This window comes from Ips typographus, linkage group LG4 (assembly GCF_016097725.1).
Source record: "Ips typographus isolate SLU linkage group LG4, UJ_Ityp_2.0, whole genome shotgun sequence".
In the NCBI taxonomy this organism is placed as follows: Eukaryota; Metazoa; Arthropoda; class Insecta; order Coleoptera; family Curculionidae; genus Ips; species Ips typographus.
Genome location: NC_138425.1, coordinates 4,861,105 through 4,887,811, shown reverse-complemented (window position 1 = coordinate 4,887,811; position 26,707 = coordinate 4,861,105). Strand labels below are relative to the sequence as shown.

Sequence of the window (26,707 nt, the reverse complement as noted above, 5' to 3'; positions counted from 1 at the left end):
TGTGACAAACAAAAAGCTGCTGCTATAACTTAATATGAGGTTGGGTTTTTCTTTTTTTTTCGGAATCATCTATATTTCTTGAGACACTATCAAGAATATTTTGCACGAGCTTCTTTCCCGCCCTGTATAGTGCAGTTAGAGTGCATTAGGTAAAATTTTTTCACCTCAGCATTAAGCAAATTAATCAAGCTCAATGACAGTCATTAAAAAGGACCAAAAAATCACTGTCCCGGTTGACGGACGTGTAGTTTATTTGCATTTTTCTTCAGTTTTTACCACCCTCGGGAAACCAAAAGAAACAGAAAGCAATAACCAGTGCCCGAAGTCATAATTAGTTACATTACTTGTGATCAATACTCCCTTGTAAGATGTTTTTGTTCAAAAATCCCTTATTAAATTAATGCCCCAGGTTAATTTCGTGTTTTCTATGTTCAAGATTTTATAATAAAAAGTATACGCGTCATTTGTGCAAACATTTTCTTTACTACCAATAAAGCCATCAACATTGAAACAGCCTTACTAGTAATACCGAATAAAGAATATTATTTTATACATAATTAATCAAAAATATTCTGTCTTCAAATGTGTTTAGTAACAAGAAAAATTATGCTATTTTAGAAAACAAATAAACTTTTTGGTTGATAGTATAAACTTATATACTCTTTTATAGGAAACAAGTAGGGCGTAAAAACCTTCATCAGAATTATTCGTAAAAGCTTAAGATTACCATTAATTAAAACGTTCGATAACGTCACTGGAAAAGCTCCACCGTTCGAACCGAATGACTGAATTGAGAGCTTTAGAGCTGTCCGAGGGAAAATGTAACCATTCAGACTGTTGAATTAAACCGAATTAAAGTAGAACATTTTATCTTTTTCGATAGATCTAAGGGTGGTAAAAGGTTTTATTCGGAGCTTCACATTAGACAAATTCAATTGATAGGACAGCCTTTTTTATAGGAGCTCGCAGGCGAGAGCTTTGAATAATGGCGTTTAATCCCCAATGTCCTTGGTGGAAAAATCGTCCGTAGTTAGTTTGAAAGAGAATGGAAACGATACAATCAAAACATCTGGCGTAAGGAAGTAGGAATTAAAAAAGTTCATAAAAGCTTCTGCGTTCACCATAACGAGATAATTCCAGTGTTGTTCCCAAGTTTCATTAAAAATAAGCGTGCCCCTTTTAGTGGGAACTTATTTTTATCTCCAACTAATTATCGGAGTTGTTCGCCCTTAACAAAAGAGTGTGCTAATCTTAATTTCATTATCTTGGGAAATTTTACGATACGGTTTTAGGGCGAGGTTAACGTACTATCGGAAGTCACTTATTAATTAAGTAAATGAACATTTTTCGAAACTCATCACATCAAAATTAATTTGTTTTGTTATTAAATGATTGATAGTCGTATTTATACTAAACGCATGATTTAGCTGTTGAGTAAGTGTAGTTTAATATCAGTGGCGAACTATGCAGGAACCTTTTTTTGTCGTATTACAAGAAATTAATATTTGTTTCAAAAACAAAAATGCAAAAAAAAACCAAAACCAAGAGTAGGTGACAGTCATTTTTGCATTTCATTGCCATTTACGAGTATCTGTACTAAGAAGACATTTTTTTCATTTTTTAGTGGATAGTGGTTGGTACCTTTTTCCATCCCATTTTACTATCTTACATTTACACTAAAATGACCACTGCTTGAATAATTTCAGTCCAGTTGTCCATTGTGATATTTAAAAAAATAAAACAAATATATCAGCTGTCATTTTCTAGTTACGCTACTGTTTAATTTACTTTACTCCAAATAAAACGTTTCGAAAAAACTTTTCTCTCATTTGACCCTAATCATGAAAATATCACCTGGCACACTTTAGCCCTTGCCATTAGCAAGAGGGACAAAAACATAAAACAGTGTTTCTCCGAGCTTTCGCCGTTTGCAACGGTTTTTTCGAAGCATTTTTATATCCGAAATCTGTGCAATTTAACAGAAGATTAATGTTTTTAAACGCCGGTTAATTAACCCAAACAATTACCCCGTCTTAACGGCGTCGAGCCACGAAAAAAGGAAATAAAGGAGAATTAGTTTTGCGGGGCGAAACAAATATTATTTTTCGCTTTACGCGCCTGTAGCTTCTTTTTGAATGAAATGGTCCGTCGAGAACGTTATTTTCTCTGGAATATTTCTGCTAATTTAAACAGTAATATGTGCGGAAAAAGCGACTATTTTAAATATTATTTAAACTTTTGACTTTAAAAGTTGAGTTTATCATTACCTCCGTTCCTTGCACCTTCAGTTTCATGTGATCCTCCCGAGTGGTTTTACCATCCTTTCGTTTCTTCCAGCAATAACCATCTCTACGATAACGAACCTTCTTTCTGCTGTACAAAAGCATTGAACCACTTTTGGGCCTGAAACGAAATAAAAAATATTTAGGATTATAGCGATCCATTTAAATCTGATCTCATATTATCATGTTCATTCGCAGCCACCCAGCGGCCTGTACATTCAAAAGCCGATATATCGGACCACAACAGTGCTATAAATTTTGTCACAGCTGTGCTAACAAAGTAACCAGAAACGCACGTTTACTTCAATATTATAGGGCATATTAACAGGCGTAGTACCTGAAAATAATGAACAAAAACTAAGCCCGCATTGTGGAAAAAATGAGTATTAAATTAATAAAAGGTCACTTATTTTACTTAAAATAGTCGCTTTGAGACATTATACAGTGATTTGCATAGTCAAGAAGTCAAGTAGCATGTCAAATGAGTGAGTGTTTTTTAGGTTCTCTGTAGAGATACTCTCGAGAAGGTCGGTGCAAGCGTTTTGGATTGCTTTCATGTCAGCATAATGCTTTTCTTTTATCTGGAAATGCAGTTTTTGCTAGTAATGGAAAATATTACCTTGCCATGTTAGGGAATTGGTGTAAATTAATATTAAAACGTTTTTTAACATTTGAGGCAGATCGGCTTTCAGAAAAATGAAGAAAGTGTAAAATGGCTTTCCATTTATGACTTGTATGCCAATGAACAAGAAAAAAGTTTCATCGTGCAGCTTTTGAGAGTGTCTTAGATGACATAACTAGTTTCACTTATCCACCAAAAATACAGAATACAAAAAATCAAACATTACACAAAAACAAAACAAAAAACCAACACAATCATGAAAACAATACAGTTAACTTACATTTAGTTAAAGCAACTGTCTAAAATAAAATGGCCAGACGGAAAGTTTATTGTACGGAAAAAAGCACAACTGTTTAAGTCCGGCTATATTCGCTCGGAAAAGATGCTTTTGCGACTCAACTGTCGTTTACCATGTCGTATTTGTTTAGCAAATTGAAAACAAAATGAAAAATAAACAATTTAAATTAAGGCTCATACTTTGTGAGTAAACAAGCGGTTTTGTCAAGCAGGCTCGCTGTTCGGTCGCAATTGTGTCGGCGTGCAATAATAAAATTAATGCACAACAATATTTCTTGTGATAACAAGTATGTTCAATTTAAAATACACATATTATGGGCCAAATCTACCAATAACATTTAAAATGGAAATACAGGTGCATTTTCCAGTTGGAAGAGTCCTATTAAAATTGCATATAGAACAGGAGAGACTTGCGCGTTTTATACGTTCAGATAATTCATTGTTATTATTATTATAATATGTTGATTCTAATTATATTTACTATATTGAAACAGTTTAATTGTTGGTGTTCTGCAAACTCATCTTGTATTTGCTCAAGATTTGACCAGTTAAAGTTTAAAAATCATTTCGGTGCATGATCATTAACACTAAATCTGGCAAAACGAACCCTCGAACAAACCCAATTACAAAATCCTTCCATATGGTGGTTAAACACCAAAATCAGCAAATGTCAACAATATGGACACTTGACAACTCTAGTGTTTTTGTTATTTTCTCTGACTCTCCTATTGGAGGCTATAAGCCACCGTTGTATCAAGAATAGTGTACCATTTTTCCTTACCCCAGTGACTGCGCCTAGGATTTGGAAATAAATAACAACGTCATGAACGGTCTAAGAAACAAGAAAAGATATCAACGGAACTAATTGAAGATAATGCAGCTGAGGGTGCCTTCACTAGCACAGATTATCACAACTAGCAGTTTTTGACTGACTCTAAAGACGTCATATTTTGCTGTAGTCATATGTCATTTTTATGTCCCTGCTATCATGTAGTATGGCGGGATTTTTGAATTAAGTTTTCTAATTTAGGTTCTTGTTCATGAAAAAAGTAAATAAAACATAGCCCACTATATGAAAAATATGTTTCAGTACATCTGAAAAGACATTGCATAGTTTTCTACAAAACTAGTATGGTTTGGGTCAGCAAGTTGCTACACTCCGTTTAGGGCTATGTACCGTACGTTTTAAAACTTTTAAATAATGAATTTTTTACAGAAAAACAGACAAAATAAATCATAAAAAAGAAAATTACACGAAATACTAGCTCAACATAGAATATTATGTATGAATATTGCTTACTGGAAATGAGCCACGTTCAACAATATTAGGCAATGGTGGATGATGTATTATCGTTAACATTAATGCCGTTGGTGTCAATCGTATATTTTTAATAATACTGTTGCATATACTAATACTGTTTAATAATAACGATGTTACAAAATTTAAAGTTTAATATAATCTATCAACATATTAAAAACTTCTGTTTCTTCTTTTGAAATAAAACTTCAACAGTAACACAATTAAAAATCAAAACAAATGTTAAAGCCTGGCTTAACATGTAAAGCCGTTAAATTTGGTGGCTTAGCTCTAAGCCAGCTGAAGTTAATAGAGCAAAACAAGTCCTTCAAAAAGTTAACTTAGCGTATGTGCATGGTGCATATAGAGAAAATGGCCAAAAGCATATTCAAAATTGACTTAACAAATAAAACTTATATTTTTGCAAGTTGGTAAAACATTATTTAAACCAAAAAACTTTACGCTTGTTCATTATCCTATCATCAAAACTATCATTTTAAAGTCACGTGAATGCACGCTCAGCACCTAATTTTCTAAAGCCATTTTACGTTCATTTTCTTATTTGCCCATAGCCAACACGCTACTTAAATTGGCCCTCGGTGTGGAGTGGAATTTAGTTTTACTCTTTTTATTTCGCAGTTGCACATATACATATTCTTGCATGCTTGCGAACTAGAATAGTGAATATCTAGAACAAATAGAATTTATTAGATTCGGATCGTAAAATGTGTTGCCGAGTGGATTAGTAATTTGGCCGAAAGAGACGTGGAACAATCAGTATTAGGAAGTAATAGTCGCTAGTAATGCTCAGTTGACTTATCGTCGTGCAAATAATGAACATAGAACTGAACATTATAATTAAATCGTCCTCGTTTTCTTGTAATTACTCACGAATCAAATCTAACTTTGCCGAACGCATTATCCCATAAATCGGGTATAAATTTAATGCGAACGTATGCAAAAGTTTAACTATCTTCCGTAACCAATTCGACTGGTTTCCAATGAAGTTCGGGACATTAATTCCTGGATTAATTTACTGAATCAATTTATTCGGTTGTTTGACGAAATATAATTTGGAAAAGATCCAGATTTTTTTTTTAATCTACGTATTAAAATTTTCATTTGTTCCATCTTGATGCTAAATTGACTATGTAATCAATTCAAAGGTATGTTTGTAAACATTTGTATTGAATAACTAAATTGTGAAGTGAAAATTTCGTTAAGCAAATTCTGACCTAACCTAGTAGCAGAAAGGGTCCCGAGGGCATCGTTTTGATTCGCCTGATAACACCAATGTTTTTTGTTAGGGAAAGTAATCTAGCAAGAGTTCCCGCTTGTATTATTTATTTTACATCACGACTTCGATCGTTTTAATGGATAGTCTAGTTTTTGGTTTACATTGCAATTTAGCCTGTAATTACTGAACTCTTATAATTCGGCAACGAGTAATCACACAAATAATCTGTTCTATTAAGTTTAATGAGCTCGAAACAAACTAGTATTTTTCCTGTTAACACGAAAACCCAATTCTCATTTCGACAATGTAAGCAAACTTTTTGATACTCGGTGTATCAATTTAAATTTTCTTCCTACATTCCCCCATTCAGTAGGAGGGTTTCGTATTTGTTCTTCTCCAAAACTTCGAGCCGTTTTCATATGTAACATTGCTAAGTATGAATGGCATGATTATTTGCTGAGCAAAAACAAAACAGTACGCGCCCTGAATACAGACCTCTCTCCCATTATTTTGATTCGTTTGATAATACAATATGCCTTTCGCCAGCAAAAGTAATCTAAACAAAAGTTTTCGCTAGCGTTATTTATTTTGTATTATTACACGGTGCTACTGAAATTTGTTTCATCGTTTCACTCCATGTGTTATGTTTTCTCTTCTGGTTTCCGCTTCACCTTTAGTTTCGCGTATCTGATAATGCTGTTTGAGCAGATATTAATGACTGACATTTGTTAACTAGTTTGTGGTGGGTTTACACGATTGGGATCAATAGAGCGCACTAAGTTATATTTTCAATTCATATGTATCAAAAAGGGAATTTGGAAACTGTAAATGTTACTAATGGATGTAGAGCTTAAGAAGTGTTTTATAGTTTTACGTGGACTGTGAAACAGATTAACGAGATGTGAAAAAAGATGGAAATGGAGGACAAAAGGGTCTTGTAATTGGGTTCACCTTCTGTATACATTTTTCGTTTCATTATTTATCTGCTCGGAAATTCTTTGTTTGAACGGTTTTAGGGTCTGTCCCACCTACATTAACATAAAAGGGTGTTATTTATTATTATTTGTATGTATTAATATAGAGGGTGGAAAGTGGCGATTGTAGTGCCAAAGAAATGTCTATGTTGCTAGAGTTCCAAAAAGCATTTTTATTGGATTTGTCAAGATATAAAATATGGCGATGTGAAGCCTTGTTTTAACTGTAGAAGAATATTTATTTTTAAATGTCTTTGAGATTTAGCAATTATTGTTAATCAGTTAAATAAAAAAAATTTGGTTTATGAGAAACAATTGGTTGACTTTGGACATGGGTTAAAGTTCGTAGTTCTAAGTCTTAGAGCATTATCACTACATTTTCTAGTTGTTATTATTTTCACGTTCAAATAAATTATTTATAAATTACAGCAAATTATACACAAAAGCAGTGAAATATACATCATTATAGCTCGATCGTCATGCTTAAGTCTCGAAGCACGTATAGCTGAGGGATGTAACAGACGGGAGAGCCATAAAGATTTTTACTGGCCTTGTGTATACACAACTTTTTCCATTACTAATGTTCATAAAAGTTATGCGAACTGTGAACGAATTAAAAAAAAAGTTTTTTTTCTTGTCGCAATGTTGAGTTGAATTTAAACTATGTCTGGTAAGAAATACAACAATTAACCTATATGAAGACCATCATATGTAGAAATGGTAACCAAGTCATAAAAAGTAATTTGGTTTGTAATGTTGATTGTGCACGGTGTAGAATCCAGGATGATTCAACAAGAGAAAAGACTGATAATGGTCTAGTGGACCAAAACCGGTACGCAAAAAATTAATTAACAGGGTATTCCAAATATTTCGGAACGGTCTACCTTTTTCTGTAAGGTAAAAGCTGCAAAGTTGGAATATCAAGGTGACAAAATATATTTCTTGATGGTCGTATCAAATTTTTAGGACCTAGGTTTTCGAATCAGCGACATCCACCATATTTTTGTTAAATGTATCGGTGATAATTTTAATAAATCGTTATATTCTTCGAAAATTTCTAAGATCAGCAGTTGCAGTATAACGAAGTTTTATCTAGCCAGTTTTGAGACTCCTGAAAATACCAAATTAGAAGGTGGATTAGGAATGAGTTTTTGATCTTTCAAAATAGTGTCAAACATGTATAATGTGTCAATTGCATTGCATGTTAAATAGGAAATGGTTCAATTAAATAAAATAGAAGGAGTAACACTCGTGATGATCAGATATGATGGCAGAAGACGACCACATCTCCAAACATGAGAAATACTCAATAATACATTACCCAATCTAAAACTCATATCTCTATCTACCGTATACATTTCTCTTCCTTAATTTACCTTTTCATTTAACGTTATCAGGTATTTTAGTCAACAATAAAACCTGTTGTTCCTTCCTCGTTTAAACTCAAATTTCTCGAAACTGGCTGGATAAAACTATGAAAAACCTTAACGGCTAAAAATTATGAAAGAACATAAAAATAGATTAAAATCATCACAAATCCATTTAAAAAAAGAAGACTTGAATCCTAAGAATTCGAAACCACTATCAATAAATCTTTGGACTTAACGTAATATTTCAAAATTCCATTTCTGCAGCTTTCACTTTGTGGAAAAAGTAGACCGATGCGGGACATTTGGAATACCCTGTATAATTTGTACGTATTATACATTTTTTTCTGTTTAATCATCTTGGCTAAAAAGTAGTGACCAACAGTTTTCAAGGGCTTTTCTAACCATTTCCACCAATCAGCAGTTAAAAAAGAAAGCTACTTTGCGCACACTTTTACATATGCAAAGAATAGTATTTTCGCGCACACTATGCGGAGAAATTTTCGATAAAAATCTAAAATTAACAACAAAACGTATAGTTATTTCATTCGTAAAAAATATTGTTCCTAATATGTGCGAATGGTAGTTTGTGCGGGAAAACATAACTTTGCGCAGTAGTTCATAAATCATACAGTATTGCATCTTTGACACTTGTTGAATACATTCATCACTAATCATATCATAATAATATTTAAGCCACCTTAAACTAACAAAACTTTCGGTATAAAATCACAGTTTAATATTCTAGTGCCTTATTCAATCTGAACTAAACTGCATTTAAGTTTGAATTGATCGAATTTCATGACGTTGAATGAAATAAAATGAATGCGAATCGATTCGATATGTAATCAGGCAACTTAAATTCTAATACAGACCTGATCTTGACCTCTTTGCTCTGCCACTCCGCGTGCCGATCAAAGCTGATAAGAATAGCGGCGATTTCCTGCAAAAGAGAAAGAGCATGAGTTATTCGCTGTGATTAGACTCCAAAGGAGTAAATGCATTCTGGTTTAAGGGACACAAAGAAGGAAAAAGGGCGTCTTAAAACGAAATACGTTGGGAGTTTGGTTTACATCCAAATTTCTTGCAAACAGTACAAAACGGTTACACATATCAAAAGTATCGCATAGCAAGAATAATTTTCCGTATCTCGAAAGCAACGATATCTAATTTAAAGTAGACATTTCCGGCACTAATAATATTCAATTAAGTTAACTCTCTCTCATTTAGTACAACTCTGTAAGACGACATTAAGGTAGTTAAACTCCAAAGTCCTGGAAAAGTCTTTAATTAGTCCTTCTCAGTTCCAGTGATTAATACTACCCTCTGTGGCGGTCTAACTCCATATATCTTTAGTTCAACCCTTGTCTCGCTATCAATGTCTCCCCGTCTGCACAAACAAAATATATTTACCCCTGTTTTTGTGCTTTTCTTGGTATATAGCTGCCACGGTCGCTCCTTATCTTTACTTTTGTGTGTGAATACAAACTTTGACGCCGCTAGATTTATTGTGAGTTTGCACATAATCTAGTTTTGGGGACAAAAACTTTAATTCGGTCAGTAAGCAAGTTTAGCGTTTTTAGTCTTGGAAATTTTGGAACTTGCAAGTATCCTAGCTATTTCGGTTTATCATCTAATACATCGTTTCCGAATAGTTCATGCAACCTCTAATGACCCGTGATTTAAACTCTTCGAGGTATGAATGTTAAGTTTCTAAACAACTTAATCATGATACTTGGAAACTAGAGGTATGACAGACAATTAATGCTTACAATAGTACCACAAGGGTATTTCAAACAAAGACGTTAATGAACCTGACATTAAATCTGACCTATTACACCTTGTACAACCACAAAATAGCGATTTTCATTTCGAAAGCAACGAACAACAAAACAGGGATTAAAAATGTCGCCGCTCCAAATTATACATCGACTAATAACGCATGGCAGCTTTCTCACTTGCTAAATGTCAATCAAATGTCGTAGTTAATAATTTGCCCTATAAATAGTAAGCAGAATGTGCTCGGTGCTTTCCTGTTTATTTTTAAAAATTTGACACTTTATAGATCTGACCTGGTGCTAATGCGTTTGAACTGCCATAAGGAAAAGTCAGAATCTCAACCCCATTACATACCGACTCCGTAACAAATATAACAAGAGCCTGTCACACAGGAACAAGGATAGATGTTACACCATACCCCATTTGCCTATGTGACGGCTAATTTGTATACCATAACGCTAGCGGTAATTAAGTTTCTGGCTAAAATATCACGGTCTATTATTACACCCTCAGCAGTAAAATCCCTTCATTACATAAAACCTAATATTATTCCCTCATTTTTTAACGAAGGATAATTACTCTTTTTAAGGGGGTCGGCTCGAAAAAAGGTTATATGACCTGTAAAACATTATGTCAGCTTTTCAGCTACAAATGACGATAAAATCTTTTGAAAAAACAGGGTGGTGCATCAACAACGACAAACATAAATAATTAAATTTATGTTAATCTTTTGTTAAAGTTAATCTTATGTTAAACTGTCCATATCTACACTTTTTGTAAATACCGGGTGAGTCTTATTAGTGACTCACCCGGTACGTAAACTATATCTGGAAGATCTAAAAAAACAGTACACTTGCCGACGTTTCGGCCGAACAGATACAATTTTCATTAAAAAACAACTCACAACGATATACACCGGATCATAAAATTGCAACAATTTTCCTGTCTAAAAAAACGATTATCTTGAGTCAAAAAAAAACAAAAAACAATGATTTGATGATTTTTGAAATACCTAAATCATATTCTGACCTATTTTTTCGACATGACAAGATCAAAAGTGCATTAAAAAAATACTTAGTCGCTGAGAAACGCCTTAATCTACCACTTTCAGATTAGAGAATGAAATATTTGGTCATGTTAGTTGAAACAAATATATTGAAAACATTGAATTCATATTTGACTAAAAACCCATTAACTGAAAGCTATACCAGCTGCAAAAAGGTGTTATACACGGGGTCCTCCACTTGCGCAATTTTAAGGGCGTAGTCTACATATGAAAATTAATACTAGTTTGCTATAAAAACTATAGCCAAAAAGTATTTTGTTAGGAATACCCTGTATTTATGGTTTCCTAATCAGTGCGCAAAGTTATGTTTTCCCGCACGTAAAAGCAGTTAGACAAACGACGCAAAGCGAAGTTTGGATAAGCTTTAAGTGCGGAAACTCTGCTTTGCGCACGTGTTAGAAACAATATTTTTTCGACTTATTAATTTTTGAACTAGGGTCAGTAAAAAAAAACAGAAATATGACTAGTTACCCAAAAAACTCAAGACTTTTCATCTAAATATTTTCTTAGTGCCTCACCCGGTACAATATCCGCACCTAGTCAACTCGTTGAATTTATTATTTTTACACAGTGATAAATATTTACTAAACAAAAACCAACCCTAATCAAATAGGCATACATTAAGTTAATCCTTGTAAAATTCTCATATTGATCTCATTTAATCCATAAATATATTCTAAATCCCCGCTGTTATGTTAAATCCGTTGTGATTTAAAACCAGGGTCGGCTTTTTTGATAAGCTACCCACCCTGTGAATTATTTATTACTCATGAAGAATGCCATAAGTTTAAGTTTAACAACTTTGAAACATGATTTATTTGTTGAAGTACGTAATTTATGGAAAGGTTTGTTTGATTACAAAAAGTGATATGTATGTCGGGACTTATTTTATTAACTTATTCGTTGTTTTGTACTTTTTCAGTATTCGTGTTCAGAGGGGTCCCACTCCAGAGAAATGTGGTGATATAAAAAGTTCATTTGTTATTACATTATCTTAGATTTGTTTAGATTATTTCATCACTGTACAACAAGCAGCGTAAATACGAAAGGCGGGTAAAAGGGAAAATTTCCTGGTAATTTATTATTTTAAATACAGAAACAAGTTTTATGTATTAAAATTAATGTAATGAATTCCTGGAAAATCTAAGACTGGGAGAAAAACATACATAATTAAAGTATTTAAATCGCCAAGTTCGATAATTTATAATCTATTTCTGCAGCTGAGTGCTTGAAGAGGAAGAATATTGCTAAAAAATTAACAATTCAACAATTAACATATCTGAGTCTTGTGTTATAGACGTGAGGTACTTTAAATCTCAAAATTGTGGTTAATGTTCGAATTACGAAACATTACAGTCCCATCATATTAAACGGTTGAAACGTTGATCATTTATCAGACGCCTAACAGCAAATTATTCCATAATATTTTCATCACATTTTGATTTTATATTCTAAACTAATACATCACTGGGTAAAACTTCCCGTATGAATACAAAAATAAGCCGTTGTATATCATTTGTCACTTTCGATAGACAAGCGAAACACTTGCTGTGACACATTTATCCAATTTGTAACAGTTGCGTTTTTTTAAAAAAAGATTAACCGTACGATATTAAAATTTATTCGCATGTATTAAAAGGTTTTATAGAATTAGCGGAGTCCATGTGCGATATGTTTGTGTAAACTATACGCAAAAACATAGCTTAAGCCAGGAAATGGTTTAAATTTCTTCACTAAATCTTTGAGAAGAGATTCTTTTTTTTAACTTTGCTTAATTTGTGTGTAACATCAATTTATTTCCTTTTCAGACATCACCAAACCATTCATGACCACCACAACCAAAAGTACTACTGTCGTAAAGCACAAAACTCTGAAATTCGAGAAGCCTTAATTATATAATTAGCAAAATAAATAGTGGACAAGCGGTGTAACCAAGAAGGGTGTAACTAAAGATATCTAGAAATAAACCAGGTAAAATAGTGGACTATGTGATTTGTTTTCAGAGAGACAGGCAAAATAATGTTGAAACAGTGAAAATAATACAAGAACAAATATAGCAGGACTATACTTTTATAAATTGTACCTAACAGAGAATACGAAGCAAACCTTATCGATTTTAAGTATTATTATTAATAGCCAGTTATCGTAACTGGAATTTTGATGAAAACGTCCGTGTTTTTAGTGAGCAATCATAAAAAAAATTAAACGAAATATTCGAAGTTTGTCGAAACGAACAACTAGGGAAAAGGACGAGCATATGCGAAAATGGACAGCTGCGCTTTTAATTATTATATGTCGTTATTTTAACGGGAAGCGTGAGCTACAACCACAAAAGGTAATGCCAGATTTAATCGTGCGCTACATATTATTATTGTTGAATATTAAAAATTCAATCCGGGTTAAATAATATTAAAACTGACCATTTCAGATGAAAGGAATGTAATTGAGAGAGAATTGTTTTTCACTGAACCCGGTTATAAAGCCCGTGGCAAAAACGAAAATTATTAAAACAATTCGGTTTGAAATAACAATGGAATAACAAATAATAAAATATTTTTAAAAAAATTGACAAGGAAGCATTTCTGCTTGAATTGTAAAGAAAATGTAGTATCCAGTAAAATGGAGTTACTAACGATGATACTAAATTATTATTTGCAGACGATTTGATAGTTGCTCAAAACGTCGATGACCAACAAGACGAATGTATTACCACCAAAACTGGAGAATCGGAATCACAACTGTTTTCGATAACCACACAGGCATTAGATCATTTCCAGTAACTGTCCAATTCGTGTGTAAAAATGCTTCTTACAACAGTTGGTATGTACTGATATACTAAAACCTCCGCTCTGATGTATACTACATTCTTAAAACATACCCATCATATTTTAACTCTTTACCTTTTCCAGTCAAAGATCTAATCTTTTGTAAACAAAAGCACGCACCAAAATTGGTATAATTAGATCGTATCGTGCGTTCTGTGCGTAAAGTAAACTTTCCTGTTCCAACAACAAAATATGGAAAAGCTATGTACAATAAGTAGTCATGAAATATGCAAATACGCTTACGCGTATTTCAGCCTGGAACAGTTTTCATTTCTGAGCTCGTTTTAAGTCCGATAAGCTATCAGAAAGGCAGAATGTTAAATATTAAAGTAATTAAATCCCCCTCCGGCTTGTCTATGCTGCGTCCGATAACGATAACCCTGAAACACTAAATTTGTTAATACTACGATGGTGATTTATGATAATTAAAATGTAGAAATATTAATTCAACGTAATCTTACAAGTGTATGATTAATGTCAACTGATTTACATATGGACGGTTTGTTACTCGACTTCATTAATTTCAAATCCTTGTCGGTAGTAGAAATTAGTATGCCACTGGCATAAAAATAAACACGAACTTTAATGAGAAAGTCTTGCGAATGGGATTTATCCATTTTAAAATTCAAAACGCCGCGAGACGCTTAGGATATTAAAACTGGGACTCGTTTTACGACTTTTCCAAATTGCTTTCAATAAACAATATCAAGTTAGGGGTTATTTAGAAATTACCAAAGTCGTAAACTGATTTTTATTTGCCGGTCTTTAGAACAAAGTCATTTTGGAATAAACCTCAAAAGTTATGCAATGAATAGTATATTAAATAATAAGTGTGGTAAGTAGGTTATTACCGCACGCGAGTAAAATCAATCGAGGACTGTAATAACCAAGTACAGTTAAATAAAATTGTACCAATACTCTGATTGTTAACAATAACTTAACTTAATCCAGACTTAACTATAAAAAAAATTGATTATCTTTCCATACTAAGTTGGTGTATTCCATACTAGTGTTGGTGTATATTTTTCTTATTGAAATTAAAATCAGCGGCAAAAGTAATAAATAATTTGTTACTTAACCAATAACAATCAACCTAATTTAATTAATAATAATAATAATACTTAATAGCTACTTTATTAGAAATTAATATGGATTGCAGTCAATTTGGCAGAGAATTATTTCATTCCAGGTGAAAGCATTAGGTTCAGCATTATTTGGCCTGAAAGCATTATTTTACATTTATTTATTTCATAATTGCTCCCCAAATGTTTTCCTTTATCAGGGCTTCTACAGCACCATGGTAAACTTCTAACATTATTGTCCTGCCAGCAAATTATTTACTGTTCTAGAAATATAGCATGGGCTATTATCTTGTTGGAATAAGTAATTATTTTATCCAAAGAGCATTAGCAGACGGTTCTAATTCCATTTTTGAAGATAGCTAATTGAGCAGATGACCCTTTTACGCACAGTTGTAAAAAACCCGCACAGTTTAAGATCTGCCCTAATCCTGGAGAGAGTTGATTTCGTTTCTATTTCTTGCTTTATCAGACTATATTAGATGAAGACCATCGCGTAATGCATTGTTTATACAGTTTTAAGTAAATATCAGTTCGTCTAGAATATCATCTGCAATAGCAAACACATCAAGTAATGTTTCTGAAAGTACTACTTCTAATACTAATAATAATTCAAGTGAGGTGTATAATAGTAGTAACACTTTCCTAAGCCTTGCCACAAGCAAGAAAACATATAACCATTTGTTTTTAATAATTGTAAAGTCACCATTATACAACACTAATAATTAGATAACATGTTTCTATGATAAAAGCATTGCAGTTATCTTTTAAATATAATAGGTTGAAAATATTTTCATAAAAAAAATTACTCTGATTTATGTGTTGCAAAAACAATACTTTACACTTGGTCGTACGTAAAGTATACATATTACGCACGCACGGCTTCGTGCCTAACTTTTTCCATTTTGTGCAAAAAATGCTTTTTACAGTACTACGTAATATACTATTTCCCTGTTTAGGGAGTTTCATTTATAATCCATACATAATACTGGACAGTAAAAGCTAATTCACACAATTCCATCGTAAACGTCAAATAGTATCTTTTCTGAAGCCCAAATACAAGTCACTGCTTCCGAAGCAGCTCCACAACAGGCGCAGGTGGAGATATGACCCTAAAACGTCGTACAATCAATTTTCCAAGTATTCCAGTTTTTAAAATCACACACACATCAGAGCGGTAAAATACACTTACCGAATGATTGTAAATCAAAAATTGTTACTGCCGGCATGTTTGAGTAGTAAATTATTTAAAATCGTTAAGAGCAGCTACTATAGAAGTGAGTATTTACAGATTGTCTAACGAAGTCCTAATCAAACAAGCCTCTTGTTGAACACGGTAAATACATTTCTAAACACGTCGTACTAATGAGAGCTCCACATGCCACGTTGACTTCAGCTATTAGATGACAAAGGTAATATTATGCTCGATGCCTATTACATTTACACTGATTAAACCATCAACTAATATACCTAAATCAACGTTTCCAACCCGGAAAGACCAACCTATTGCGAAAAGGTCCTTTGTTTGGGGAGCGTTATCAAAATATGAAACAGCCCTGGCGTCGCAACGGAGAGGGAGCAACGCGACATACAATAAAATGCTCTATCTTAACCTAAATATATAGTAGTGTTATAAATTTGAATTGCAAAACTGTAATTAACTGTAAAATAAATTTCAAGCCGCATATGCATATTCATTTAGAAATTCAGCACAAATGAGAAAATGCCTTAAGTATCGATTTAGGTAGTTTGTTGTGCCCCGGCGATTAATTGCAAGTGTGCATGATGGTACGCGGGGGGTTTTGCCAAGGTATTAATGAAAAGACGTATGCCATGAAAAGGGACTATTTTTGCATTCTCCATTACGTCAAACAAGTACGCTTAATCACGGGTGACAGCCGTGGTATTGCTTTCCGACATACTATTTCCTTATCCACTCGTGTTGCCCAAGTTATTTCCTATTGTGAGGGAAGTTCCGAATAACGCAGTTATTCCATTTCTTAATTGCGGGAAAGTTTCACACCGTTACGGTTTTACCAGGAAAATAAATCGTAAAATGCAAAACGTTTGAATGAATCAGTGATTTGCAAAATAACAAAATGGCAATCATGACCACGCCGGTTATGACAAATGAGGTCCTACCCAAGTCGAATGTTTTAATTAGGTTTACTTTTGTAGTGTAGATTTAAAAAGTGAATTAAAACTGTTATAACGGGATGAATAGTTTACAGGTAATAATTACTAGAAAAGAGGACGCGTGAACTTTTTCCATAGTGTTAAATGAGATTGCGTGACTTACCAATATTATTCTAAAAATGCCGTTAAATTAATTTGTATTTATAGTGAAGGTCTAAAATTAGAACTTTATGGTAATTACGAAGCTAAGAAAGTCTTACCTACCTCACACAAAGTGTGTTGCGGCTAGGTCATTTACGAAGGGAATTTAAAAATTTGATTAGAGTATTATGAGGTATTCAAGAAAAAGCCGTATTATTTCTTTAATTATAAATAATGTAATTGTTGAATGAAAACCTTGTATTTTTATGTTATAATTTGTGTTTTTTTCTTTCTTACAGGAATGTAATTAAATCACCTACATCAATGAGAAATTTACATTTCCAGCTAGCATTCTCTCATTGACATACTCATATGCAAAATACTGATAGTGTCATATTGAAATGACTATTAGATTGACTAGTTTTTGAATTGCTGTTTATAAATATTACTGATTCTTCTGATCTTCTTTTAAACTAATTAATATGAAAAGTATTAAATAAAAAACTGCTTGTAGAGTCCTTTGACTTATTCCTCATAAAGGGTATCTACATGTTAACAAACTTTAAAAAATGTATCAAATAAGTATAAATACGACTCCTTTTGAAATGTTATTGGTCCGGAAAATGAGAAGCAATACTTAGTGATCCAGAAACTAATTGATGCAAATATTCAATAAAAACGATGAAACTTGGGTAAGCAAAAAACACATTTTAAAAGTACAGAATAACAGTAAAAAACTTTTTAAGAAAGGTTAAACCAAATAAACAAATTAGCTAACATGATACCGATGAAAAGACTACAATTTTATGGATTGAAGTTGCATAAGACATTTTTAGTATCATACAAAGGGGCAAATGTGTTACTGAATAAAAGATATGAAGTAATAGTTATTTAAATCCACTATCCCAGAAACACATCAACATTTGCGGAATACGTGAAACATTTGGTATGTGAGTGTGATTTAGAATAATTGAAGATGATGCTTTAAACCTCAATCACAAGACGGCTATCGGCTGTCAAATGAAGCCACAGTTGACAAATGACAGAACCGTGAAGAGAAAGAGAGCCAAAGCACGAAGCAGCTAGACAAGATAGCTGATAGAAGCAAGAATGTAGATGTAAAGACAAATACGTGAATCCACAAGTATCTGTCTTTTTAAAAGTGAACATTAAATTAATGCTAGTACTACTAGTTTCAAAGTTTTCAAAATTTTAATTCAGTTTACAATCTACCACTCTAATAATCTATTTTTTTTTATATTATGGAGGGAACTCTATTACCGTCCCTTTTAGATAACAAATTTCTGAGAAAATTAAAGCCACGCGAGCACCCTTGAAGCTGCTCCAAATTCATCGAACACAAAGTAAATAAACTGAAGTTTTTGTATACCGACATCGTACAAGATGATCGCGCCTACTTTGTAACCAGAGAAGCCATCAATAATAAACGACTAAGGATAAGTTGAGACTTTAACCCGAAGAACATAACCCGACGAGAAAAGTTTTCCCGGAAACTTTCGAAATCTTTCAAAGTCGCTCACTGATAAATTAAATATTCTTTAACCACAGCAAATGGACTGTTGAGATAGGATTCTCATGTTTTTGCAAGTTGATTTTTAATTTTCGAGGGTAAAGTCATTATCTCCTCCTTTTTAAAATTAAACCTCGACCAAGAAAAAAAAACAGACAGTAAGCGTTCTCACAAACAGGCCTTTGCTGAGGGCGACAATATCAATATTTCTTTTGAAGCCGTTTAATAGGTTTTACAATCTTCTGCCGTAATATTTTCCTGCCTTGACTAAAATATACTTGGTTAGAACAAAGCAAAATCCTTTATGTCGAGAATGTTGTATTTTTATCCATTCTTTTCATAAAAGAAATAACGATCTCAGGTCAGATATAAAGATTTGCTGCAAAGGGATTAAAACTTGTAAAGAAAAGTAATTCAAATATAATTGGATCATTTTTCGAAGGCCGTTCCATTCGATGTTGTTTTTGCTTTGAAGATAAATATTATAAAGGAAACATTTGATATCGGAAAATCCTCATTAACCGTAACAACTGTACATTTAAATAAATCAAGAGTTTTGATTACACTCGGAAATCAACGATAAGTTTCAGATTTCCTTAAAATGTCCAGAGTTTTGCCGTGTGATTTACACAATAGAAAATAAATGTTCAATATATAAGTCTATTCCTCTACAATCACGTATATAAAATACGTCTAGTTATCAGAGACAAAGCACGGCTTCCTTCTTTGCCAAACGGCTTTAAGAAAACAATTACTTTCAACGGAAAAGAAGAAATAGGACGACCAAGTCAAGAAAAGCACCTAGACTCACGTACGGGTATTTATCAATTAAAACCATTGGTTCGTTGCTAGAATGCTATATCAGGGGACGGTAAATCATTTTAAATGGATTTGGTGGCGCACTTGTTGTGATTTAAAAGATGTAATTGGATTATAGTTTCGGCGTGAACCAAATAAATAGCTCGATTGTTCTCTTTGTTTATTGCTCGGGGATGAATTAAAGGAAGAATATTGTTTTCCGATTTTAAATTGTCTTTGTTGTGGCCAATCGACCTAGACATTACTTTCAGGTTTTCTTGCAAACATATGTATGAAATAGTTATTTATGTACCAAAGAGCTGAAAAAGGAAGATTATATACGCGGCCAAAATTTAAGATCCGAAAAAAGGTCTTCAAACCATTTACGTATAACGCGAGGTAATTTTCAAGGTATTGTGAAGCAATTTCTATGTATTACAAGACGTTTAGAAGTATGTTTATGCTTTTTAGGCTAGTTTAATAACGCATAATAATTTATTTCAGGACATCTTCTGGTATATTCATTGACATTTTGACAAAAGTAAGAAGGAAGGAGGAAACTTCTTCACCCAAAATTTTTGTTCACATTAAATCACTTTAGGAGTGAATACGCTTATTATAATGTAAATATAAAGGTGCAAAAAATTTTTTAGAGAGAATTTTCAGTTCTTATTTTTCTTCAATTAGAAGATTGCTGCTTTCAATAAAAGGAACTGCTTTCAAAACAAAGTTATAAAATGTTTAGAGTAACTGATGAAATTTTTAAACAACTCGATTGACAGACAATCTGTAAATTCATATTCCTGAAGCACATGAGATCATATTATAACAAAACCTATATTTTTATGAAACGCTAGCAGTATTTTTCCTAGAATATTACCCTAAAATTAAGATAAACTGACCTCAAATGTCAAATTTTGACTCGAAGACCGTTTGCTTTTTTGTGCTGATTTCTGATATAGTTTTGTTAGGTTCGGTTTGGTTTTTCGAGGATTCAATAAAAGCAGTTGCTTAGTTTTTTATACAATGCCCAAAATCTTTAAATAACAACATTTATTTATAATTACCATGATAGCATATCATAAATATCAGAGTTAATAACTTGAAACTAAATTCACTATATGTCAAGAAAATAACCCAACAAAATCTATATATTTTGAAGAATAGAGGAGAAGGGCAAAAAAATACTACAGTTTTGATAATTTTAACTTTTCGGTAAAACTAATATAATAAATAAGATTACACATAAGTAAAATATACATCAAATATTTTAAAATGAGACACCCTATACGTTTTGATTAATTTTTGTTATAAATAGTAAGCAGTTTATTTTTGTTATAAGGTTTTTAGCTCAGTTTAGTTAACTATTATGATAATTTACTTTAAAAAAATCATCATTTAGAAATAAAAAAATTGAAGAATTAAATTATTTGTATTTTGTTACATTTTCGAAGTTTGAGGCTGCATTTCATCTGACGGTTACCATAATCTCAATATCAGAGGCCTTATAACCTATACCCTATGATTTTTATGAATGTCACAAATGTATGAAAATTTAAAGACATCTAAGGTTCAATATAAAGAATTTCAATGCATTTCGTGGTATTTTAAGCTAATTTGAAGCATTTAGTTTAGTTTTTTGAAGTACATATGGGATATGGGGGGAATATATGGGATTTTGAGCAATAATAGAGTGAAAAAACTAGTATGGGTAATTTTTAATTTACGACTCGTAGTTCTAAGAGACGGGATGGTTGGTTTAATAAGGTAAATCTTGTATTTTCTACGTTTATATACATATTTGCTATTTTAAAAATAAAAATTGTCGTTTAATAGCAGTTTCTTCCTAATAACTAATTAAAAACAATTGTCAAGTAGACATTAAATAAACGAAAGGCTAAGTCATCATGGAAACAGCTGTAAAACTGTCTTACGATAAAAAGACTAAAAACTCTTCGTTTCATGTTTAGCATCGTTATAAAGAAGTACCATCTTAGGCACGAGGAGAGACTGAATATTTATGGGCCATAGTGGTTAACTTTTATTTTATGGTCTATTTTATACAGAGCTATTTGGGCTGATTATTTTTGTGCCATCGACTTTTACGGTCATGACCTGCGTATCTGGAATGCAATCGAGAATATAATGTATAAACAATACTTCTTGATCATTTGTTGGTTGGGTTCAAAAATCTATTTGTGGGCATATATCAAGACAATAAATGTCATTCTGGGTGAGTAATAATGAAATAAACGATATCAACGAAAAAAATAATGCTATAAAAATAAAGTAAGAGAGTGGTTACCGCTCTCATTAATATCGGTTAGCGATTTCAATGCATGCAATTATGTAAATTTTCCATTTATTTCCGCAAAATAAAGCATCCGTAACTACTTTCGGTCCTCATAAATCTTACATAGGGACTCCAACCGTCCCACTTTTGGGTTATAATAATTGTTTATTTCAATTTGGTCCTTGTCTCTTAATAGTAGTTGTCTGTTGTTTTCTAACTAGCGAAAACCATTTACTCCCTTACGAGAATACTTCTGAAAACTTATTACGAACTTTAATTTAAATAACAACCGCTGGTTTCAACGGCGGCGGGATGTTTCTAGAAATGTTACTTTTACCCTAAGAGGGAGCGGTAAAGGCTTTACTTAAATTACGAACGTAGGAATGGGTGAAAAGTTATGCACAAGATGAGGGGGAAGACCTTTTAATAAGGTCCATGTCAATGCTACAATGAGATTTCAATTTAAGTCGAGTTAACCTTTATATCAAGTAGCTTATGCGGTTTCTAGATATTTTACCTCTTAAGTATCTTATACGAATGTGGATAATTGGAAAGATAAGAAAGTTATTATGTGCAAACCTAGGTGTAGAAAGGCACTCTGAACATCTCTCGATCGGTTTCAGCGACTGTAAAAAGCTCAAAAATCCACTTGTTTGATGACAAATACACAGCAAATATAGAATAGTGGAAAAAACAGAAACATTTTGCACTAAAAATTATTGAAAAATAAAAATATAGTTAGTAGCAAAAAAAAAGACTTTATTACTCTAGTACAAAAAGAAGAACTTTTTGCACTGAAAATAATTAAAAAAGGGTTCTTTTTGCACGATTTTATAAAAAACAGTTAAATTTTAAACTAACGCTCTGCCAGTTGTAATCCCGTTCTAAGTGAGTGTAAACCTAGTGCAGTGGGTGAAGAAAATCATTCTGAAGATTTTTTGCCAAATTAGAGATTTTTTAACTTTTTTTTGAAAATTGCGTCAAAATTTTGAAAATTCCGTATCTCCGTCATTTTTGTAGTTTCAGCGACTGTAAAAAACTAAATCTGTTCGTCTGGAAACAACAAACTCTTCTCTTTCACCTTGTGCTAATCAAAACTCGATTGAACTTATACAAGGCGTTCAAAAATCAAAAATAAAAAAGTAAGTTTGAAATTAACAGTCTGTCAGTTGTGTCGGCGTTTACCTGGTTTTGAGTCGGTGTAAACCTAGTGCACTGGGTGTAGGAAATCATCCTGAGCATTTTTGATCTCTTACAAAATTTCCGAAACTCTAAACCACCCGAGATATTCTATTTTTTTTTTGGAAATTGCATTCAAATTTTGAAAATTCCGTATCTCTGCCCTGGTCTTGAACTGCTCTTTCATCTCGTACTAACCACAACACCATTGAACATATACATGTTGTTCAAAAAACTACATAAACTAGATACTACATAAAAAAGTAAATATTTCTGTCTGGTTACCTTTTTTCAGAGAAAAATGTATTTTCATCGATCTAAAATTTGGTTTACAGTCACTTAAAGTGTGTAAACGAAAGCAACAATGTATCTTCCTATTACAAACTGTTGATTGTTAACAGAACAATGCTGACCAGAAACTCCCCTAAGCAAATCGAGATAAAGTGTTCCACTGAATCTTGTAAAAAAAACAAGCCAAACAAAAGAGGGAATAGATAAAAGTCAACCTCTGGCTTTTACCGCTGACTTGACATTTTCACCACTAATTTAGTGAGTGCAAAATAAATTTCCGCTTGGGGCTTTGCACCTATTATCAAAAAAGCATTTTTTCTGGGGTTGTTTTAGTCGCTTCGTCGGGAATCAAACCGCATAAACGCAATCCTCTATCTGCTCACTCCGTTACAGAGACGAAGAGGCGTGACAACATATGGTTTGTTAAATTAACCAAATCGACTATCCATCCACGTCCTTAATTAAGCTAATTGTATCGACCGTTCACGGGCCTTTATCACATTTCATTGGAAGTGATTAAAATGTGTCGCCATATACATAACTAAGATGGCACATACCCTGCATTAATTAACTATTACTATGTCAACAGCTAACAGAAACAATTTATCACAGAAGATCTTAGACTAATACTGCCAGGCATATCGTAAATTTTCCCATTAAATATTAACACAATTAATGGCTTTACGCTATTTATGGCAACGTTACAGAACGGGGGAGATTTAATCGTCGTTTGTTGCTTACTGGAGCTTGCGATTGGCTTTGTTTAACTATGGATTATTTATATTGGATCAACAAGCCTTTAGGGACCTATCGATAAGAGCTATTTAGTATGGCAAACTTTCACTCTCTCTTCGTTTAAGCTGTGGAACTATGGACATTTAAAATGCTTTTAGGTATGACCTTCTAACTAGACTCCTTAAGAGTACAAATTCTCAGTTTACTTTTTTTTAAATAAAAGTTTAAGAGCCTTTTTACCCCTTGAACTTCGGAGAAACCGGCATTAAAGAAATATGCGCCGTAATTAGCCTGTCTGAGAGGAACCGAAAATCCCTTCCATTTAGCCACTTATTTAATGCAAAGCATCCGTTTGATTACTTACGTAATGCAAATGTGCCGTTTTACCATTTTATTCCCATTTTAGAGGTTTATAGTTCCACTGGTCTGGATCGGGAGGTTATTTAGCCCGAGTTATGAATTTTATCCTATGTAAAGAAACATTTCTTAAGAGATAAGTTTGGTTCAGCATGAATATGTATTCGGATGATCGTTCGAAATGGAGTTTCGACTTTTCCCAGTCACGAAATTGAAATTCACAACTTTCCCGCCTATTTTGCACAAATGTTCGTAAGTACACTGGGAAACTGACGTACTACCACATAGATAAGTAAAGTACTAATTATTATTAAGATTAGGCGTGAAGCAATTTTAATGATGTACGTTTAGTAATTCGTACTGCTTAAGATTAAAACAAATAATTTTAGGAAGATGAAAAAAGATCTGCAGACATATTCATCCCAAAAATGTGACAGTTAATGCAATTCTACTGTATTTCGAGTAAACTATAACACTATCCTGTGTAATTTTGAATTGGCAAGTAGATATTAAATTTGCAAATTATGGTACTATAGTACAGGGAAAAAAACTGAAATCTTTTACAACTTAAATAAAATATGTAATTAACTGTTTTAGATTTGATTGATCATCACATCATTTAAGTGCTTTTGAGATTTGATTTAAGGCCAACCTGTATGATGTAAAATCATAGAGCGTTGCCAAAAATTCACTCTATGTTGACTAAATTTGTTTTTTTTTCGTGAGCACAGTTTATCTACCATTGACTCAATATTTTGGATAGCAAAATATGGTTAACATAGAACGAACTGACCATCTGACCATCCTGTATGATTTTTATCTTCTTCGGTAATTCAATTCTGAACTTCAAAATTAAATAATTTACAGATAAGTTACATTTCATAAATGCATCTTGAATTACCTTACTTTCATTTCCCTTTCTTATTTTTTTTCCTCATTTTCATCATTAGTCGATTTATTAATCACAAAACTGGAAAATGCGTCCTGAAACATCAATAAGAACCCTTCGAAACAGGCAAATAAACTTTTTTAATAAGTTTCAACGATTTTGCATATTAGTGCTACCCTGTATAACACGTAAACAGATATGTTAGCACTCTCAATTCAGAATAACCGAAATTTAAGATATTGAAAAATTTAAAATTTTTAAATTGAATCAATAAAATCATGCGATTGTTTTTATGATAAATTTAGTTACAATAATCTAAAACTGGCCGTGTATTATCGGAACTTTCATATTTTACATATTTCAATTTTAAAAGTCTCTCTTTTTAAGTAAACGATGTTAGAGAATAAGAAATTTGTAAAAAGGTAATAAAATAAAATTTGCTTTCACATTCTACAAACCACACAATAATTATTAGAAAATTATTATGTACAACTTAGAGATCGTCATATTTGAAACAATGAATGGCTTAACCCCAAACTCGTAGAAAGTTAAATGAGAACGATAAAATTGACTGTTTTGTAATTAATTAATAATAAAACATTTCTAATCATCTCTCATCTTTCTAAAATATTTTCAGACCTAAAGCGTTGCCGGTTTGCTATTTTACATAGAACATTCTTCTTATTTTACACTATCTCTTACCGTTTCGAGATTTGTATTGAAGTTTACTTATTTATTCATACACCGATACACAACTCCAAAAACATAAAATTTGCCTTTTAATAACGAGGAGTTTTACTTTAACATACAAAAGCTCTTTCTTTATTATACAGAGTGATGGAAAATTAAGTATGTATTTTGACTCGTCATGAAATAAAAACTGCATTAAAATATTTTTTTTTAAACACCTTGTATATTGATTTATAAGTTGAAAGCGTGTTAAAATTGTTTTCTTTTAATGGTCCTGCATGTAAAGCTTTTGATTTTTAAGTTTTTTGTGTGGCGCGTACCTAATAATAATTAATTTCTGGCCACCTTGTAAGATTCAACTTTTCTATGTCAAACTAATATTCAAACTATTCTTAAACTACAACCCAAAACTAGTATTTCTAGTTAGTAGAGTAGAGTTATAAATCACATTTACTGATGACTTAATTTGTACATAAGTAATCGGGTGTTCCATTTAAAATATCAAAGTTACCATATTTATCTTGAGCAAGAGGCAACACTGTACATCTGACAATATTTTAGAAAGTTTATTTTTTAATATTGAAAATTATCCTAACCTTCAAACGCCCTATATAGCAGGCAGTTGTCCATAAATTTTTCACCATTAATATAGTGTTCAAAAGAAGGTTACTTACCACCCTTAAGAAAAAAATATTTCACATCTAAATGGCAATGGATATTAAATTAAAACTCCTAAGAAAAAAATATATGAGCAACAGATTGGTAAATAAAAAGGAAGAATAAATGGTCGAAATTAAACCACCGAAAACTAACCAAAACTAACGACACGTAAAATAAGCGCA

At 32.4% G+C, this 26,707-nt stretch overlaps 1 protein-coding gene and 1 long non-coding RNA gene across 8 annotated transcripts in view; one reads left to right on the top strand and one right to left on the bottom strand.

Annotated features, from left to right (window-relative positions):
• Positions 1 to 26,707, bottom strand: part of Camta (Calmodulin-binding transcription activator) — a 153,862-nt gene that overhangs the window by 17,283 nt on the left and 109,872 nt on the right. For all 3 annotated transcript variants that reach the window (XM_081978796.1, XM_081978798.1, XM_081978797.1), the window contains exons 6-7: positions 8,952 to 9,019; positions 2,268 to 2,403 (exon numbers count right to left, since the gene is read on the bottom strand). In XM_081978796.1, the coding sequence (XP_081834922.1) occupies positions 2,268 to 2,403; positions 8,952 to 9,019 (204 nt within the window). The remainder of the gene's footprint in view (positions 1 to 2,267; positions 2,404 to 8,951; positions 9,020 to 26,707) is intronic.
• The window catches only part of LOC145728511 (uncharacterized), a 112,656-nt gene that overhangs the window by 82,085 nt on the left and 3,864 nt on the right, over positions 1 to 26,707 (top strand). For 2 of the 5 annotated variants that reach the window (XR_014178103.1, XR_014178100.1), the window contains exon 5: positions 12,730 to 12,903. This is a non-coding gene — a long non-coding RNA (uncharacterized LOC145728511). Of the gene's footprint in view, positions 1 to 12,729; positions 13,042 to 13,103; positions 13,257 to 13,579; positions 13,742 to 16,116; positions 16,519 to 26,707 lie in introns of those variants that run through there. The other 3 variants (XR_014178104.1, XR_014178101.1, XR_014178102.1) reach the window with 3 other exon arrangements.